Source organism: Trachypithecus francoisi, unplaced genomic scaffold, assembly GCF_009764315.1.
Source record: "Trachypithecus francoisi isolate TF-2019V2 unplaced genomic scaffold, Tfra_2.0 Lachesis_group4, whole genome shotgun sequence".
NCBI lineage: Eukaryota > Metazoa > Chordata > Mammalia > Primates > Cercopithecidae > Trachypithecus > Trachypithecus francoisi.
Genome location: NW_022681469.1, coordinates 37,797,189 through 37,819,245, shown reverse-complemented (window position 1 = coordinate 37,819,245; position 22,057 = coordinate 37,797,189). Strand labels below are relative to the sequence as shown.

Below are 22,057 nucleotides of genomic sequence, written 5' to 3'. Positions count from 1 at the left end.
TCACAGCAGCATGAGAACCTAACACGGAAACTGAATTAAGTCTTGGGGACTTGACTTTTCAAACATAAATTTATGGAAAGCAAAACTCAGTAGTCCAGAGATCTCAGTTCTTTCATTTGACTTCTGCCTACTAGATCAAAATACGGTTTCTAGGGTTTATAGTCTCACTTTTCATGCATAATTATTTAATATTATAAGCAACAATTTAGTCATAGCTTACTCAATGTAGGTACAAGGATCTATGAAGAATCTCATTGTTTCCCTAGCTTCAATAATAAAAGTCTACAAAAACAGTTTCCAGAAGAGATTCAGAATTATAGTCAGGTGCTGCCTAATGATGTTTCAGTCAATAACAGACCATATAGAGAGTGGTAGTGCCATCAGATTATAGTACTACATTTTTACTGTACCTTTTCCAAGTTCAGATATATACTTACCATTGTGTTCAACTGCCTACAGAATTCTGTACAGTAACATGCTGTACAGGTTTGTAGTCTAGGAGGAACAGGTTATACAATGTAGCCAAGGTGTGTGGTAGTCTATAGCATCTAGATTTGTGTAAGTATACTCCATGATGTTCTCACAATGACAAAAATCACCTAATGATGCATTTTTCAGAATGTATCCCCACATTAGGTGACGCATGACTTTAATCTTATATAGCACCTTGGTTAAATAATTGTTTTCCACTTTAATATGTCAAAATTAAATTCTATTATTCAGTCTCATAATGGTATATTTATAGAAAAGAAACGCATACTTGGCAATTATTTGAGATTCAATAAGATACTCACACACAATCATCTACAATAGCACTATGTATAACTGGTTCATCTGAAAACATTTCAAATGTTATTTTATGAATGTAAGGATTCTGTTAAAAAACTGGGTTAAGGTACCTTATAATGGTACATTTACAGTATGGCAACATTAAATGAGTGGGTTAGAAAAAAAATGCCACAGAGGGAAAATAAGGGTAAGAAAGCACCATGGATTTCTTTCTTTTTTTTTTTTTAAGAGATGAGGTTTTACTCTGTCACCCAGGCTGGAGTGCAGTGTGGGATGATCATAGCTCACTGCAGCCTGGAACTCCTGGGCTCAAGTGATCCTCCCACCTTAGCCTCCCGAGTAGCTGGAATTACAGGTGCAAGCCACCACAGCCAGCTGCAAGATGGATTTCTATGGCTGGTATCTAAAATGCATTACTGTGACTCCTAATCATATGGTTAACTGAGGGCTAGATTTGGCTTCAAGTTTTCTAGCAACCAACTCAAAAAGTTTTAAACAATATAAGCCTGGAGGTATTTTATATTTTAGAATGTGCACTTAGAATGCCATGATTAATGCCCCTAAAAATGTGTAAAATAGACTCATTACATATATATTCAAAATGTTGAATAGAAAGAAGATTCATGTTTTATACTAAATTAATTCCAAGATATCTTATTATATACTGTAAAATACTCTAACAAATCACATTTATGGATACGTAACAATTACATTTCCTTTTCTAGCACTGAGTGACTCAGTGCTGCTAACTGATAAAACTTTAGGCCACATGAAAAATAAGATTTAAGAAAGGAACAAAATAAAACTTACCAAATAGATTTCCTAAACTTGCATCCATTTTTATTTCAAATACTTGAGAAATGACATAAAATGTCAGTAAAAACACTGCCACAGCTACCACCAATTTTGCAGCACCTAAAAGGCAGAAATATTTCAGCATAACTTTGTAAGCCCACAGAACTTTTATTCTGCATTTCTATGAAAAATGTTTATAAACTTTTTTAAGGTTAATAAATTTCTACTTTGTATCTATTAGATCTTAATTTTACATGAGATACACAAAAACTATACAAACAATTCATCAAGATAAAAAACTTTCCTGACCAAAGAATTCTCAGATTTTCTAGTTATCTAGACAAAGGACTGCTTGAACCATCTTCCTAGTTTTACATGCAAAAAAATTACCTACTAGTTGCTGACAACAAAAACGTGTCATGACTAATGGACCACCATCAAGTTTGTTGAATGGCAGATTCCTTATCCTTCACAAATATAAGGAGCAATACTATATAGGATTTTTCAAAAACAGTGGACCTTCTGGGGATGATGCTAAGGCCACAATGTCCATTGAGCAAGGAATTCTCGAGTGACATGTTACAGATTTATTGTCCTATCACTAACCAACACATCTCCTGGAGCTACGTAGGCCCTCCTGGTATGGTGATCAACAAAGCCTTCCTCTTCATACTTAACACCTTAGTACCTTAAGACAGGCCTTCTCCATTCCTGCAGGATATAATTTGGTACCTATCACATATGCTTCATAACACGGTTACATGGAAAGCTCCAAGTGGGCAGACTCTTCAATGAAGTTATGATGCTCAGAAAGTCACCGCTTCTCATAGCCTACTCATTTCTGTTTAGAAACACTCTCCTGATGACTATGTGGGGAGCGGGGCAGGGAGTACGTAGAAAATCTCTGCGTCTTCCTCTCAAATTAGCTGGGAACCTAAAACTGCTCTAAAAATAATAAAGTCTTAAAAAATCCAAAAGCAACACTATTAATGTAGAAATGAAAGAGCAATGAGGAAGTCTAACTATAATACTAATCAATCCCTGCCTCCCTTTTCCATTTCCTACCTTGTCCCCTCCAAAATGTGCTTCCTATTTTCAAGAGCAACTTACAAGTTGCCTGTATTTTTAGTGCATAAGAGAGCAAAATTCTGTTAGGCTTTCAACTCTTCTCCCCAGGATCTAGCAGAGTGCACTGTATACAGTAACACTATCAACAACTGTTTGCTAGTAGATAAATGGTAACAGGTGGCAGAGTCCTTCTTGATCATTTAAGACTAAGACCAAGAGCTCAAAAATTACATGTCACATGATAGTCTTAACATCTTATTTTCTAACAATCATAGGCACACGCAACCAGAGAAAACTTTTCCCTGTCCCATAAAACAATCATATGAACACTTCATTGTTCAAAACTGAAAAATTAAAATACCAAGATGATAACACAAACATTCTAAATTCTATACCAAGCTAAATGTAAGCTTACATGAAAAAAAGCTATATACAGTAGCATGGATAAAGCTGGAGGTCATTGCACTAAGCAAACTAACACAGGAACAGAAAACCAAATAGCGCATGTTCTCATTTATAAGCAAAAGCTAAACACTGAGAAGGGAACATATAAACATAAAGAAGGGAACAACAGACTCTGGGGACTACTTGAGGGTGAAGGGTGGGAAGAGGATAAGATCAAAAAACTACCTATCAGGTACTATGCTTACTACCTGGATGATGAAATAATCTGTAAACCAAACCCGTGACACTCAATTTATTTTAGCTAGATAACAAACCTGTACAGGTACCCTTGAGCCTAAAAGTTTTAAAAAAGCTATATACGAACATTTTATATATATATATATGATACTCACATACACTGTTTACTTAGTGTCTTCTGTAGAACTAATTGCTTTATAAGTATAATCTCATTTGCATAGCATTTCAAGGCATTATTTTCCTTTCACAAATAAGGAACAGGGCTAAAATTTTACATCATTTGCCTAAGGTCACATAACTAGTCAGCAGCAACACTGAGTCTTAAACCAAGACCTATTCACTTATACTGAACCATCAGAGGAACTAGGGGGAAAGAAAAGCTGTACGGGAGACAAAAGTTAGAGGTGGAGAAACTAGCAGAGTCTCCATGGGGTTAGAGTTCTGGAACTTCTGTTATAGAGATCGCCCCCAAAGCTGGCCTGAGTCCAGAACCAGCATCCCATTCTGGACTTGATGGAGCCTAACCATACCAACCACAATTCCCATTCTTAGCTTTCCATAAGATTCCCTCTTCCTCCTAGTCACAGAAGGCACTATTCTGAGTATGTTCCAGTTTTTCGCAGGCAAAAAGTACAAACTGCAAACAGTCATGCCTCACTGTAAAAGAATGACTATGAAGATATTTAAAAGCAATCAGATTTTTTTTTAATTAGAAGAGATTAATTAGTTAAAAGCAATAAACTAATATCTAATTATCCTTATTCATTCATTCAAGGCAGTTCCCTCAAGACCTATACTAGGAACAGTGCCAAACACAAAATAAGCACTCAGTGAATAATTACTCATCAATTAACTCGGGAACTGTCAGAACCAGAGAAACTGACTAAATGACAAACTTAATTTCAAATAACATGAATTTAAAATTATGTGAGAAACAGAAAGTTACTTTATTTCAAATTGCCATGCTTAAATAATGTACTTTAAAAATCATCTGGAGACATGAAATCATAAATAGTAAGTCCTGTTGTACTCAAAGAACAACCACACACACACACACACACACAGACACACACGACATAAAAAGACATTGCAACACATTTAAACCACAAGCAAGCTCTTCGTTTCTGAGAATATTTTTCTTCAACAAATGTACAGTTACTTTTTAAAAAAATGCTTTATAACTTCACAAAAGATTCAGTTTTTCAAGTTTCTACAAACGCATGTGTAACAGCCCTCAGTTATCTTTAATAATCATGATGTTTAATCAGTTGTGCCTGATTCTACACAATTATGACCACAGTACGAAGACTGGTTTGTTCACCCAGCTTGACCTTAGGCATTTCTAAGAGATAGTCCTTTAGGAAAATAATTGGTTTGCTGGTGAGATGATAATTAAGAAAAAAACTAATTATCTTGATTTTGAGAAAATTACAAGTTACTTATGTTGGGCACAAGCTTAGTAGAAATTTCCATGTAAAGTATGCACTTCTTCTCGGGCTTTGGTTGATGGGAAGGGTGGGGAAAAACCAACTTATTTTTACTACACACACAGGAAGAGGTCATCAGCCCCTCCAGTTATTTATAAACGTGTCTTTTTAGATTATTTAAATATAACTACCTTAATATGATGAACATCTAATGGTGTTTTTCAATTTTCTCAATATGCTGCTTAATAAACAGATTAAAGTTCTTACACATAATCTCACCTATGCAGACTAAACTTGAACAAATATTGAGCAAAAACATGTATTTTATCGAATCCTTCACACACATCTTAAGTACATACATGAGAGACATTTAAACTTTAAAACTTTATAACTCATTTTTCTCAAGAAGCTAGAACATAGCAAAAACAAAAATCAGCCTCCCTAGGTTGTCAAACCATTCTTTATATGGGCATTATATATAGTATTTGGATTTTTTTTTTTTTCAGATTTCAGAATATTTGCATCATACTTACCAGCTGAACATCCCAAATCTGAAAATCTGAAACCCTAAACACTCAAATGAGCATTTCCTTTGAGCATCATGTTTTACTGCTCATAAAGTTTTGGATTTAGGAGCATTTCAGATTTTCAGATTTAAGATGCTCAATGTGTAATTTCAACAAAAGACTTGAACAACAACAACAACAAAACACTTATGTAATATTGACTAAATGTCCAATTTGTGATTTGCCAACTACCTAAAAATGAAGGGCTGGATGATTTAGTTTATTATATTTCAGCTTAACTATCTCAATATAGAGAAAGATTATTTAACCTCTTCTTCAGTCATTCTTTAACAAACAGGTTACACAAAAAGTACAATTACTTCTACTAAATTAAATATCTTACCTGCTACCCTCATGTTTGGTTTTTCCGTCTATGACACTTTTCATTAATATGCTCCTAAAAAATCAAAACAAAAAACAAATATCATTAGCTCTAGAACAAACATTGCTCCTTAGATTGAGTTTGAAATGGGGCATATAAACTAGTAAATTTTATGACATTTCTAAGTACTATGCCAACATTGGCATTTAAAAAAAAAAAAACCTCATCACTGGGCCTGTCTCCTTCCACTGAACCATAAGACCTCAAGGAGGGTCTGTCCTATCCTTCTGTGTTCTCAGCTCTCTAACTGAATGACCAAAGAGTAAAAGTGTGTTATCAAGCTCGTGAATAGAAGAGAATGCATTCTTATTCTCATGGATTATGCATCTATAAGAAACTTTTGATATTCAGCTCCAAACCTTCAGTTTGCAGATGATGTCCAAAGAGGTTACGCTGCTTATCCAGTTGTGGAACAAATTATTTGTAGACATGGGGCTAGATTTTAGGTCAGCTGGCTCACTCCAGTACATGATGCTGCTTCAGTTTTGATATGACACAATTCAAGTGCCACTACCATAAGCATTTACAGCAAGGGCTTCCTATTTCAATACCAGGGACCTCTTCATGTTTTTCAATTTAAGTTTGTAAAATAATATGTTAAGAAGTACAGAATTGCAATTGTAAATATCCCAGCAATTATCATGATTGACAGAGTAATCAAATGGATCAACTGTTCTTTGATATTACTGTAGTATCAACAAGAAACAGATGCTGGAAAAAAAAAAAATCTGTATGTGCATGGGTGTTTTCCTCCTAAGAAATAATGCAAGATAGGTGACATTTTGAAAAGAAAATGAAAAAATAAGTAAGTTTGATAAGAAAGCCACATTCAAGTTTAGCTGGAGAGCTTCCATAGTCAACTCAATCTATTGTAAAGGAATGGAATTCAAAAGGAAATTTTGATGGACGAATCACGTTTGCCAGCAGTACATATCTCTCTATTTTAGATTGTATTTTGGCATTTATGTTTCAATACTGTTGCCTGATCTAGCAATTCACAGAATGTGTCAAGAAAATAATAATAATGACACATCCCTGAAGGTCACTGAAAAGAAGTGAGACATGCACTTTTTAAATTAACTGGACTAGGCAGGTGGGCTTCAGGGGGGCTCTGTGGGGCGGGGGAGTCTGGACAGCACCCAGAAGTCCGATGCTCTTAGGCTAGCTTTCTTCTGCACAACATACCATAAAGAAAAAAGGACACTTTGAGTTGTACGTTACTGATTTCCTTTGTTAATTATCTGAACACCTTTCACGTAATAGAAAAAGTCAATGTTATATATCTATTTTAACTACTTAGCCACAGGCTAGGAAAATACTAAAAGGAAACAAGGTACTGAAGTATGCACAAACCATCACATAAAAGCAGAAAAAAAAAAAAAAAACCTCAGCTTTTTAAATGAAAACCCCAACTGGTTATAAATCCTCTGTTGGCTTCTGACAAAATTGAACTCAGCTTTCACAACACATACATGCTTTTCCTGCCAGCTAACATTCCAGAATAACTTCACTCTTATCTGAGTGTGACCTAGGAAAATTTCTTTGCAAGTGTGATAAGGAGTTACATACCAGGTACTTGATGTTCTGTTTCACTGTTTCCATGGTCTGCTCAGGCCACACCTTATGGTGGCTGCTGCATGTACCTGCTACCTATTTGTATCTCCCAACAAGCCTGGGTTTAACCTCATCCCTAAGACCACAATATAAGCAATGATGATTGTCTAGCTGAATACAACTGTTTTCAGTTAAAATTTCTCAGATAATTCACATTTAGTAAAATTTCTAAATTAAAATCTCATCAAATTAAATCTCAGTCATAACATGCCTCAATACATTTCCTTAAGAAGCAAATTAATGATTGAAGAACCTAAATCAGCATACGAGTATTGAATATATTTGAGAGCAAATCAAGGAGCATCTGTGTATGATGATAATGTGCTAATTCTAAATCATTCCTATTGTCTTCTTAGAGGGGGCATATAAAAGTAAAGAAAATATTTACATACAGTAATCTCATATGGAGGAGGGAAGCAAAAACTTAATGGAAACTTCAGGCTGAAAACCATCAATAATTTAAAAAGGACTGAACAGGTCCAGAGAAAAGGAACACAGCAGTAAAGGGGAAAAAAGGCCTCTGCTAGAAATTCAGAACTCTAAATCTAGAGGCAACAGGTGAAAGGGCTTATATATAAGTATGTTCATTAAAAGGTAGAAATACAGATATTAGAGCCACTTACCCAAACCAGAAAATGAGTCATAGAAGGATATTTTTAGGATGGGAAAAAAAAAAAAAAAAAAAAAACCCAAAACTCAACTTAGATAGTACATTTATACATTTGTTCCAAAATGTGTTACACAGGCCAAAACTTGTTTTAGTGTTTTTGATAAATATATGTCACTGAATCAAATCCAGTTGCTAATATGTAAGGTTCATAATCACCTAAGATTCAACAGCAAGGACAGCCACCACGACGTCCCTGGGCAATGAAATACTAAGCTGGAAAGAGCGCCTGAACTAGGGCCTCAGAGGGACGTACTGAACTTCTTTACATGGTTTACAATTTAAACATTCCTTTGGCCCCACTATCTACTCTAATTTAGTGAAGTTTTGTTACTCAGGTAGAAATCAAGCTACTATGTGAATAAGGAGTCACTGTTCTAGAATCAATTAACTTCAGGAACAACAGAGTAAAATCAAAGGTCAAGTGATACTTCCATTATTTTCTTGAGAAGTGGACTAAATCACGTATACCACAGAAACATCATTCTATACTGATAAAATTAGTCATAAAAAAATTATTTACTAGGAGGGGGATGTCTTGCCAGTTAACATAAACCAGGTATGAATACATACTTATATGTCAGTGCAATTCACACACATCCTTATTTTATGTAATCTTCCCAGCAGCCTCTAGTTGCTGGGGGTATTAAAACAGCAGCATAGGTGAGATCAGGGGATTTGTCTAGGGTCACATGAAGGATAAGTAAGAAGCTCACACTACAAACAAATCCACTTCCTTTTCACTCCAGCTGTTCGCTGACACACTCTAATATAAGAGGCTTGTCGACAAAATGTCATGCCAATCAACTTGGCTTTTGCAAACTGCTTTGGGAATTGCTGCAGACTATCCACTTCAGCAATTTAACAGTATGTCAGAATGACTAAGCTTGTGTATTAGAACCCCTGCTTGAAATGGAAATGATACAAGAAAATGAAACGTACAAATACACCCTTTGATGTACATACTTAACAAACAGTACTTAATTAAACCAGAGGAAAATACAACAAGTTATCCTCTATAAATAGAAAAACTATCATTCAATTCAATCCAACTTCAACTCAGTGCTGGACAAATGACAATTTTAACTGAACCAACTTAGAAAGTTCCCATGATTCTAATAAGGGCTTCTAATAAGTAAGGGAGAATTCGCCTTCTTTGCCTATCTTTAAACTGAGACAACGCCTTCAGACTCAGACCAGACTATACCATTCATTCTCCTGGACTGTCAGAGCTTGCCAGCTTGTGAGATCTTGGACTTCCCACCTTTCATAACCTCATGAGGCAACCCCTTATAACAAACATATATATACACATATATATGTATACACACACACATAAATCATATACCTGTATACAAATAAAGCTACCTCCATATGTATAAATAATATATGTCTATATATCTAGAGCTATATCTATATATACACACACACACACACATATATATAATTGGCTCTATTTTTCTGTAGAACTCAGACTAATACAGACCAGCTCCAGAACAGAATGTAAAAAAATTAAATTTTTATCCCCAGAGCATTTAAAGTAGAAGAGAAAAATGAGATAATAGCAAAATCAAAAGAATGCTGCAACTCAAAGAGTCACTAGGGTAGGCTACTCTGACGTTACATTTACAAACAAAAGCATGGTATTTTTTAAAAAACCTGTTTGCTATAAATAACTACTTTTATGTGAGTAAAATAGGGCAACTGTTGGCAAACTTTTCTGTAAAAGGGCCAGATGGTAAATATTTTTAGGCTTTATGGACCACACAATCTCTATTGCAATTACTCCACTCTGCAGTTGTAGCTAGAAAGCAACCATAGCCAACATGTGAATGAATGGGTCTAATTGTATTCTAATAAAGCTTTCTTTATGGACACTGAAATTTAAATTTCATAAAACATTCATGTGTCACAAAATTATCCTTCTTTTGATTTTTTTTTAACCCACTTAAAAATGTGAAAACCAGTTGTGGCTTGTGGGCCACATAGGCCTAGAGGTTGTACTTTGTCAACCCCTAATAAAAAGAAATCAAAATACAAAATTTAAAAATAAAGGAATAAACATCTTTCCCAACCAGGCCCTAATAGTCCAACTTTTTTTGCTGGGCTATGTGCAGGACATACAACTTCCACATGGCTTCGAGAGGTCCTCTTAGAAGTACCACTACGGAAGTAGGACAGATGAAACAATCCTAATTTCTATGCTCCATACGTGTTCATCAAACATTTTCATAATCTGCTCTCCATGGAAAGAAGCATAATTCCATGAGAAACAACAGAATGGATCCTCCTCAAAAGGAAGAAAAAAGTCCTTCCCTTCCTGTAGATGAAGCTATCCATCTATAGCAAAGTTGGAAATAAATCTAGATGCTGTTATGTTTCCAAACCAATCCCAGGGAATGTAAAGAAACCAATAAAAATTAATCTTACTATATTATACTTCAGTAACTATAAAATTATGTTCTTGGGAAAAAAACTGACATTACTATTTCCTTTATGTGGGTGTTTATAAGGGATTGTTTTTGTAATAGGCTTAAAAAAGAGTGAGGTAAATGTGCATTTAATGCTTAACAACCTTCTAAAATTCCAAATATTAAGCTTTAAAAAACCTTGTCTTTAATAACAAGTTATTACTATTGCATATACAGACTGCCGTCAAGTACCCTGTCTCCCCTGAATGCAACTATACACACATCTTTGCAAAGCTGGCTACATTTTTGAAATAACAAAATGGAAAGGAATAAGACTGCATTCGTCTGAAAAAATATTAACATTTAAAAACTCAGTAGGATATCTGAGCTGCTATCATTGTGTTAGAAATATTGTAACTTTAACAAAATTTGGTGTTTTTAACACTAAAGGCTCGAAAGAAAAATCCAGTTACTAACTTGAGGAAGTATTTAATACTAGCAGGATACTGAATCCTAGAAGATACACTCTTTTAAAAGAAACCACCATTGTAACCCACACACAAACACACACACACACCCACACACTCCTGTTACACAGATTTAGAGGCGGGTATGACTTGATCATGAACAAAGGGAGATTTTTACATGACTACCTGCAACTAGAAAAGTATCCCAGATTTTTAAAGAATCAAGTTAAACTTACATTTTGAAAAGGGAAAAAAAGGAACAAAAAGAAACAAAATTGGGGTGCAGGGAAAGGTGATCCACATGAATTCTATAATACTAAGAATGACCAATTTTTCAAAAGATCACCAATGATTATGATGTAAATGTATCCACTCCCTCTGCAAAGTGCCCCCCCAACACACACACAAAGCAATAGACCAAAAACTTACAAACAATGGGTCAGGTGAACCAGTAAGTGTTTTAGAATAAATGTTTAACGTTCTATTGAAAATCTTGGGAAGAGAAGAATATAGATGAATCTATGCCTGGATTTTTGACAGTTTTCTGAACCAACATCATCTGGCTTTCCTTATTTTCTTAAGTAGCATCAAACTGAAATTACATTTAAAAGAGAACATCTAAATGTGGCTAAGAAACAGAAATAGAATTAGAAGTATACTATGGAAAAGCACAAATGAGCCAGAAAGTGTTTTTAAATTTCCCCTAGAATGTTAACCAAAGCCAGATATGAAGCAAATTGGGATTATACTAGGCAAGTTTAGCTTTCCTCCACAATCCACAATAAACTGCTCTACCTTGCTTTTCATTTGGCGCTCCTAACAGTGAATAGGGAAAAACACTTCAGAAAACTTCTATCTACAGCAATTTAGATAAAATTCCATTCTTCTAAGAATGAAATTGGTAAAATATAATACCTGCTTCTCCCTCCACTTAAAAACAGGCTAGCAAAAGTGCTCAGCTAAATCATGTAAGTGCCCCATCTAGGCCAACTTTTACCGAAAGACTCAGTGCAGGGAGAGGTAGCCAAGCCTGTCGGACCATACACACTACATCCTGAGGACATAAGTATTCCAATATGATTCATCTCAATGTTAAGAATTTCTTAGTACAACCCCTTCAATCAATGTGAATTAGCTAAAGAGACCTAGTTATTCTTTCCTTTTCAGAAATCTGGTATTTAGTGGATCAACAAGTATTGAACCATGCCTTCCAAAAACACTTTAAGGAGCTAAAAACTAAATGAATCTGTGTTCTTCTGCTCCTCTATATCCAAACATAACATGGCTACGCAACTTTTTCCTAACAAAGATATTTCGTTTTCCAAGATAATACTACTGAGGGAAGCACCTTAAGCAGGTGGGGTTGCTCTTCACCGAAATCTCATTAATGGGGAAAGATTTGTTCTAACCTACAGGTATGCCCTCATTCAGTACCCAATATGCCACTACAGCATTTCTGAGTTGGCAGCCAGAGTTCAGGTTTACCTTGACACAGATTTGGTGTTTACCCCAAATATTGCCACTACATCCTACCACTACTCAGTACAAGATGCTACACAACTGGGGTATACGTTTATAATCACCTAGCTAGTATTAATGAGGGCTGTGGACTCTCTAACAGGAAAGTGGCAAAAAAAAAAAAAAGGTAGAAATCAAATGATTACGCCACACCTTACTATTTCAGTGAACTATAATTACAAAACAGAAATCACTGAAATACAAAGAGGATAGAAATCAGACATCTGAACTGCGCCAGCAACAGCTAAATGACTGGAAATGAGTAGGACGAAATTAATATGGTGCCAAACTGGAGTCTATTACACCCTCACATATACCTAAGTTGCATTTTAAAACAAAGTTATCAGTAGAATTTTCATTACAAATAGATGTCAACTAAGGACACCTTATATAAACTCCTCATTGCAATCAAATAATTTACATGGTAAAAGGTCTGAAGCACTGCTGCTTTTTAACTTTTCAAAATCTCATATCCACTATGCTTCATAGTAACCTGTTAAGATAATAAGAGAAGCCTCTGGTTGCCAGACACTTAATACCCTATTTTATTTATTTTAAGGTGCACATTGCTTCCCTCATTTTAACTAAACTCAGGATAAGGCTTACAACCACATTTTTATTTCTTAGTAGTGAAACCACCATTGCAAAATTATAACAGAGATAGTGAAAAAGATCTGACCTAACCAACTCCATCTTGCTTCCAACCTCCAAGCTGTCCTTGTTCATTCCTGGGCATAGGCTGTAACTTTATATGATGAACTTTATAGGGATGAACTCAGTTTACAGTTTAAAACAAAGATGGTAACAGCCCTTTCACAAAACAAACCTCCTTCTTGCCTGGGGACTAGACTGCCTTTGCAGGACTAACAAATTAGCCACAAGATTAGAAATTAGGGTTTAGGAGTCATGCAGCTGAAAGCTACCAGATTCTGACCCTTATGATCTACGGCATCACAGATTGAATGAAACATGACACGTTCTGTGAACGTCTTACTACAGGGTTACCTATAGCATGCACACCAGAATTACTAGTGTGTTTTTTAAAATACAAACTCCTGAGCCAACTGCAGACCTGGAGAATCAGAATCCCTAGGAGTGGAATTAAAACTCTTGCATGTTTTTAACAAGCTCCCCAGATGACTGACATTTGTGCTCAGATCTGAGAGCTTCAGATCTACAGCACACCGATCCAAACACACAGGGAAGGCTGGGAGGGGGAAAGGTGAGGCAGATCTAAACCAAAAAAGCTCAAAAGTAAAATTCATATGACAAGATTTTTCATTCTTTCTGGAACAGTCAACCTGCTTCCAGAACAGGTCTTCAGATAACAACAGATGATAAAACAGGAGAAAATGTGGTGAGGAATAAGTAATAAAGAACTCCTGTTTGCAGTGGTTAAACTAGAGTACTAGATTCAAAATTACTCAAATGTTTTCTTGCAGTTTTTACTATCTACCAAAACAGAATTTTACTTAAAAAGTTATAATCCACTTCACAAAATGAAATGGTGATTGGATTTCTGCAACGGAGAGCACAAACATACCCAAAACAGAAAACAAGACAGACCTCTACAAAATGACATTCAGTTTTGCCTGTTCTGAGTTCTACAATTGTTTAAACATTTGTGATCTAAGCTACCTTAATCCTACAGCACACCATTCATGGAGAAATGGATAGATGAATGAACGGATGGACAGAAAGAAATAGCTATTCTTAGAAACAACGACAATAATAAAATGAAATACATTAACTATTACAGGTTGAACATAAATGGGGTAATGAAGTGTCCCGCTCATAAACTGCTAAAATGAGATTAGAGAAAGGTACACATTTACATACAGTAGAACTGCTATCTTCATCTCATGTAACTATTTTACATTATACTAGAAGAGAAGTTATAGGTTCCTGTTCTAAATGTTTAAGAATTCCCTTAGGTATCCACTCTACTTATGCTGTTTTTAAGTAGTCTGCAGAATTTAAGTGCACCAGGATAGACATAATTCCACCAGTCACACCCTCCAAATGAAGAAATAGAGAAATAGAATGGTTCCATTGCCCAAGAGCCCTGGATGAAATGCAGTATTGGCACACCATTTGTACCACAAAAACTGAATGAGAATTAGCACTGCTGAAGTAAATTAAAATGGAAACCAGGCCTGAAGAATCCCTGAGAAGACAAAACCAATCAGGCCTCCTAAGTGACATCAACCTTACTTGATTCGCAAACACAAGCAAAATTTGAAGTTACTTCTTATAAATGCCTATGCTAAAGAAAAAGAGAACTTAAGCTCAACCAATCAGAAACATCCAACAAACTTCTTTTTTTTTTTTTTTTTGAGACGGAGTCTGGCTCTGTCGCCCAGGCTGGAGTGCGGTGGCCGGATCTCAGCTCACTGCAAGCTCCTGCCTCCGCCTCCCAAGTAGCTGGGACTACAGGCGTCTGCCACCTCGCCCGGCTAGTTTTTGTATTCTTTAGTAGAGACGGGGTTTCACCGTATTAGCCAGGATGGTCTCGATCTCCTGACCTTGTGATCCGCCGTCTCGGCCTCCCAAAGTGCTGGGATTACAGGCTTGAGCCAACGCGCCCGGCCCCAACAAACTTCTAATAACCCACCTAGGGGACTTTCTAACATGATAGAGCAAATAAAAACAACTGTATGACTGTAGCCAATCAAATATTTTCTTTGCTTTACATCTGTGACCCTCCTATAAAAGCCTCCCTCCTGGATTCCCCTGGTGGAGCTCCCAGATCTGGTTGGGAGCTGCTCAATTCATGAACTGTTTGTTCAAATAAACTCCAAAGTTTATCGTGCCTCAGTTTAACTTTCTTTAACAGCAAACACCTGCAAAGAACAGACAGTAAGATGCTACTATTGTAAAATGTTGTGAAAACATATTGTATTAGTCAGTTTTTGTACTGCTATAAAGACTGGGTAATTTATAAAGGAAAGAGGTTTAACTGACTCACAGTTCCACATGGCTGGGGAGGTCTCAGGAAACTTACAATCATGGTGGAAGGCTAAAGGGAAGCAAACACCTTTTTCACAAGGCAGCAAGAGACAGAAAAGCGAGACCGCAGGAAAAACTGCCATTTATAAAACCATCAGATCTCTTAAAAACTCACTATCATGAGAACAACATGGGGGAAGCTGTCCCCAAGACGCAATCACTTCCCTCCCTCAACACACGGGGATTACAATTTGAGATGAGATTTGAGTGGCGACGCAGAACCAAACCACACCACGTATCAACTGAACCAACTTAAAAATCCATTTTTGTTGACCTTGTGTCCTTCAAAACTCATTTAATAATCACTTAACTGCAGGTAATGAATGGTATGTTAGGTAGCACACCTGATACCGTAACAATACGTTAGCAAGCCTTGTAGAGATTATGACAAAAATCAATTTAGAGATGTTCATATAACTTTCTCAACAGCACACAAAATCTCAACAAATGAATAAACAAAATGCAGTACATACCAATGAAATGATATACATGTAATGGTGTATATGAATGGAATACACAATGGAATATTACTTACCCATAAAAAGTAATGGAGTACTGATACCTGCTACTGATTTAGAGGATGAACCTCTAAAACATGCTAAGTGAAAGAAGCCAGACACAAAAGAACAAATATTGAATTATTCAATTTTTAGGAAAACCCATAACAGATAAATTTATAGAGGCAGAAAGCAGATGAGTGGTTGCCGAGGACTGCTAGGGAGAAGGGAATAAGAGCAACTGCTTAATGAATATGGGGTTTCCTTTTGGGGTGATGAAAATGTTTTAGAAACGTGATGGTTCATAAAACTGTGAACGTGCTAAACACCACACTTTAAAATGGAAAATTTGGCCAGGCATAGGGGCTCATGTCTGTAATCCCAGAGCTTTTGGAGGCTGAGGTGGAAGGATCGCTTGAGGGCAGATTTGGCCAGCCTGTGCAAAACAGTAAGATCCTGTCTTTTAAGAAAAAAAAATCAAAAAATTAGTTGTGTGTGATGGCACATGCCTGTAAACCTAGGTACACCACAGGCTAAGGTGGAGTTCAAGGCTGCAGTGAGTTAGGATGACACCACTGCACTCTAGTCTGCAGAAGAGTGGGGTACCCTGTCTTTGTAAATAATTTAATAAAATGAAAAATTCTGTTATAGGAATTTAATTTAAGAAAGAAAATTGGAAAAAAAACCTCACTGGAGTTGGAAAAATCATGAATAGCAGAATTTCAAAATTAGATTAAAAATAAGGGAAATATAAAAATAGCTTCAATCAAATGGAGCAGGCCAATGGAGAAGAAAATGAAAGAATATTAATGGGTACACCGGAGAGATGTAGGGGTATTACAACACATAATTTCCTCCTCCGAGAGGAAGTCAGCTGATTGTGTCTCAAAGAATTGCATTAAAAGAAAGTACAAAACCTTTTAAAAGTTTAAAGATTTGGGGAAATTATCTGGTTCAGTCTACTCAATCAGATTAATAAAGTACTGCATGATATTAGGTAATTTAGTCAATGCCACTCTTGAAATAACTAAATACAGAACCAATGCTTCAAATCCTGATCATCTGGTCCCAATAACAGAGATGCTTCTGGACTAAATTCAAGACAAACTTTTCTACTGTATCAAGGTCTTACAAAAACCTATCTAGCTCAGAGCTAACATAAAAATCTTTTGCTATTTGGGTCTTGCACCTTTCAGCTTTAAGAAATGGGTATAAAACTGTAAAAAACAAACAAACAAACAACAACAAAAAAAAACATAAAAGACTCCCTCCCTTAGAAAAAATAAAGTAGCTTTGTGAGTGCCCAGGCTGTCTTATTCAGAGTATCCATGATATCTATAATTACTGGCACATGGTAGGCACTCCAATATTTTTAAGAGTATAAACATTTTTGAAAAATGAGATGAATCATTTAAAACCTAAAATATATGGTGAAAAATATGTAAGTCTTACGATACCCCCATAGGGAATATTACTTTTTGCCATTCCATAGCCTCTTAGCCTTTTGACTCTGTTTTCCAATTTCCTTTTCCTTTTTAATGTATCTTCATAAATTATGAAAGATTAGTTGGCAATGCTTAAGGCAGCAATCCATATTAAAACTTTGTAATTGTAACAAAACGTCCATTAAGTTTATTTTTAAAGTCACTTTAAGCCAGTAGGATCTTATTTTTACTCCCTTTTGAAACAGAAGTCCCTTACAATGAGGATTTTGAGGAACCTGTCCTGTGTCCTTCTTACAAAGTTCCCAATGGTAATTCAGATTGAGAATCGCTGGACTCAATCTCAGGTTGAGAATCGCTGGACTGAACTCCTTTTATTGGTTCCAACTCTTCTTATTTCTTCCTATGAAGAAATGCTAGTCTTTATTGAGCTGAGAAAACATTACAAGAATCTGTGAAACAAAGTTTCTAACACCTGTATAAAACTGAAAACCTTGTGACTTAATTGGTAAACAGCCAAGAAACACAAGAGACTACTAGCAGCCTCCAGAAAGAGGTACAGGTCAATGAAGTGACCAAAACCGGATGCTGATTTGCTGATTCTGCCAATTTCTTGTTAAATGGCTTTCAGTAAGTGATTAACTTTTATTTTCTAAATTCAACGGAGATCTGCTGGTACTCTGTAAGTTACAAATGTAACTGCAAATTGGCCACAAGTCCAAAGGGTCTGGGCCTCTGCTATCAGCATCGACCTTTACGCTCTGGGAGTTCATATTTTCATCAGTAAAACTGGGAAAGGTAAAGGGACTTACTCACTGAGCTGTTGTGAGAATAAATGAGAACATGAAACCATTTGGCAGTGCCTAGTACACAGTAAGCAATCTAATATTATTTATGTCACTGTATCCATATATATGGATACATACATATATATGGATACATACATATATATATGGAAACATACACCTGGCTAATTTTTGTATTTTTTAGTAGAGACGGGGTTTCACCATACTGGCCAAAAAGAAACAAAGGAAAAGTCCTATCAATTAGACAGCAGTTCTGTATAACAGGCAATATTTTTTCTAAAAAAAATAAAAGGCAGAGGATGATGGAAACCGCCCCTCCCACAAGTAAAACAGCTGGAGCTCTCAATCTCAAATTGCCAGTCCGTCACTCACATATTCAGATCTAGGGCCACTAATCATCATCCGTGGTCCCGAGCTGTGAGAGCAGTAGCAAACAAATGGGAAGAAAAAGAAAAGACACCGAACATCAAAGGGCTGGATCGGTTGTAAAAAACCAAAAGTACCTCTAGTATAGGGGGCACTAAAACTTTACAAGTGAGTCAAAACGGCCCCCTATGGAGTTGAAATGCAACATCCAACTCCGTCCCCGCCTCTCGGAGCTCTCAGCCTACACGCTGCAGGGGCTTGAGCCACCGCCAACCCGAGGAAGACGCGACCCAGGTGCCCGCCCCAGGCCGGGGCGCCCGGAGCCAGCGCCAGGTGTAGACGCCACCCGTCTCCGCGGAGCCCGGGGATGCCCACGCCGGGGCGGCGGCCGTGAACCCTGGCCAGCGGCTCTCCGGGACCCCGGTCCCGCCTGCGCCCTCCCCAACAGCCGGACACGCCGTGACGACGCGGCCGGGCCCCGGGGCCCGCCCCCGGCCGGCGACCGCAGAGTGCGCGGAGGCTGAGGACGTAGGTGGGCGTCCCGCTCCCCCGCCCTCCTCTATCCCTCCCCGAACCTGAGCCCCGGCTCCGTTCGCTTCCCAGCCGTCTCACCGGCCTCCCTCCCGCCTCTCCGCCGTACGCGCCCGCCTTCCGGCCTCCCAGCACTCAGTCCTGCCGGAGGCCGACGGGAACCGCCGTCTCCAGCTCGCGACTCCGCTTCCTTTCGGACTCCTCCGGCTGCCCCTCACCCCCGCGAGTGGCCAGGAGAAAGCCAGCTCGCCGCTGGGCCTCCTCCCACGCTTCCCCGCCGCGACCAATGGGCCCCCGCCGCCGGGAAGCCGCGCCCGCCCCCTGGCGGTGGAGGACCAAGCGGGCGCCCCGGCCTGCCGGAGGGAAGGGCCGGAGAGCGGAGAGAGGGGTCTGCGGTCCCGCCCGCCGCCCCTGGCCAGGCGCTGCACAATCTGAACTTGCCACGTGGGAGCTGCCGCGGCTGTGCCCCTGCGCCGGGTGGCACTACGGAAGGAAGAAAAATGTGTCACTGCTTTCTCCCCACCATTCACACGCACAAAAAATCTCATCCTCAAGAGCAGAACATTTTAAATGACCCACCCATCTCAGAGATGCGCCAGCTAGGTCATCTTAGATATCTTGAGATACCTGAGATGGTCAGATCAACCAAGGACTTTGGGTTGTTTGCCGTTTGACTTCTTGAATCCTAGGAAACTGATTCTAAAATTCCTGTCCAGCGTCATTAGAATTCTGATCACCTTTAATGCACCACGCAAAAAGAAAAGTAGTTCTTGCATTTTCCAAGTCACGTTTATTTTTTAAATTATGACTACACAATAGTTAGAAATGTTTTTTCTCAGGACATTTTCCCACAATTATGTTGATAATTGGGAAGTTAATTCAAATCTTACTATACAAGACCCGAGAATGCAAAATTACTTCATAATTCAGATCCATATTCTAAAATAATGAATATTATCTATTATTTGATAGAATATTGGGATCATCAGTGGTTGCAGAAATTAAATTGCATTTAACAATAGAGTTTGACTATAGTGCGTTAATATAGAATTGATATTCTACCAAATTTTGGCTTTCCTCCAAAAATATAAAACACACAAACTAACAATAACTATGAATTCTGGAGTTTGTGGTCAGGGGAGAAAGCATGAAATGAATCCTCATTGTTTTCCTTGCACCGATATTATGCTATTTGTATATTACTTAAATCAAAAAACTAAGACTCCAAAATTGAGTTTAAATATCTTGCTCAAAAATACAAGGTAGTAAGTTATGAAGCTGGAATTCCAGCCTAGCTTCATGCAGCTCCAAACAAACAAAAAGGCACTTTGCTTATTATAGTACCTAAAAACCATAACACTTATTCTACACATGCCTCTCCTAGACTGCTACGTCTCACTGAAAGAATTTATGAAGCCCCTTGAGTAGGGAGGTCAGGGTGTATTTCTGAAGGAGCAATTTGCTCTGTAACCAAGTATGTGACATATTCTTATAGTACCACACCTGAAACAATTCCTGTGCGTAAAGTCTAATGTGTTAGTAGCCTATTCTCCACTGACCGTAAGATATAGCTTAGAACCCTTTGGTAGGTAATGAAATTAATAGCAATGGGTCACAACCAACATTTTGTTACTGTTGATTCACTGAAAAATAGAAAAAAAAAAAAACAGAGTTCAAAGCATAAATTCAGGATAAGTATTCCTCATGAAACATTTGTCCAGTATCATGTGTGGGTGAGTGTCTGTGTGTCTATGTCCTGGCCTGGGATACAGTAGAAATTATATTAATATGGGTTTCAATTTTTTTAACATTGGTAAATCACTTCTTTAGGACTCCTGTTAATCAGCCAGTTCTTACACCAATAAAGGAGTAAGGATAACTTCCTACTTTTACTTGGCAGGAGGTAGGGCAGCCAGGAGAAGTAATCAGGATTAATGATTAAGCTTAATAAAACCATGAAGAGCTTGACAGCTCCAGGAGGTATAGGCTAAAGGTGTTGCTATTATAATAGATACTGATAATGTATATTTCTAAAGCTGATATTTATTGTATACTTATTGTGCACCAGGCACTTTTCTAAGCATTATTTATTTATTTATATATATATATATGTATAGACTTATTTAATTCTCACAATAATCCTGTAAATACAGAGGAGAAAAGTGAAACTTGCTCAAGGTCCTTCTGCTATGACCAGACAGCGCTAACCAGACGTGTGCTCAACTTCAAAACCCAACTATTTTGTTGACTTGAAAAGAATATTCAGAGAGTGGGACATCCAGCTTCTGAGTGGCATCCTTCATAGCACAAGCAACGAAAGAGAGGATTAAATATGATGTTGAGAAAGGCAAGAAGGTTTGTATTCAGAAGTGTGCCTAGTGCCACAGCATGGAAAAGGCAGGCAAGCACAGGACTGGGCCTGATCTCCATGGTCTCTTCAGATGGAAGACAGGTCAAGCTGCTGGATTCTCTTATACAGATGCCAGTAAGAACAAAGGCATCACCTGGGGAGAGAAGACATTGATGGAGTATTTGGAGAATCCCAAGGAGTACATCCCTAGAACAAAATTATCTTTGCCAGCATTAAGAAGAAGGCAGAAAGAACATGCTTGATAGCTTATCTCAAAACAGCTACTAATGAATAGTGATTGGCCACTGCCTTATTTATTACAAAACAGAAATGTCTTATGACTTTTTTTATGAGTACCGTAATTTAATAGACCTCACACACCAGAATTCAGATCATGAATAACTGACAGAATATTTTGTTGGGCAGTCCTGATGTAAAACTAAGACTGGCTTGTTGTTAAATGAATATGTTCAGTTTTTTGAATTTTAATAGTAATTCCAATTCAGTAAATGCTATCACTGTTTACCCTTTCTAAAGACATGATTAGACTTCATTAGTAATGTTCAACTTTTCACAAAGATGGTGAATGCCATCTTAAAATGTATTGGAGATTGGTTTTATATTTAGATTTATATAACTGGTTATGTGAATATATTTAAATACTGGGGAAATTCCTTTACTATCTCAGAACCAAGCAAGATTCACCTGTG

The 22,057-nt window shown here is 37.4% G+C and overlaps 1 protein-coding gene across 5 annotated transcripts in view; it reads right to left on the bottom strand.

Moving 5' to 3' along the window:
* The window catches only part of FAM3C (FAM3 metabolism regulating signaling molecule C), a 49,335-nt gene extending 30,084 nt beyond the window's left edge, over positions 1–19,251 (bottom strand). Inside the window, exons 1-4 of one of the 5 annotated variants that reach the window (XM_033193915.1) lie at positions 19,079–19,214; positions 15,891–15,953; positions 5,631–5,684; positions 1,600–1,704 (exon numbers count right to left, since the gene is read on the bottom strand). In XM_033193915.1, coding sequence (XP_033049806.1) covers positions 1,600–1,704; positions 5,631–5,643 — 118 coding nt within the window. In that variant the 5' untranslated portion in view covers positions 5,644–5,684; positions 15,891–15,953; positions 19,079–19,214. Of the gene's footprint in view, positions 1–1,599; positions 1,705–5,630; positions 5,685–7,906; positions 7,930–15,890; positions 15,954–18,472; positions 18,516–19,041 lie in introns of those variants that run through there. The other 4 variants (XM_033193917.1, XM_033193912.1, XM_033193914.1 and 1 more) reach the window with 4 other exon arrangements.
* Positions 19,252–22,057: the final 2,806 nt, after the last annotated feature.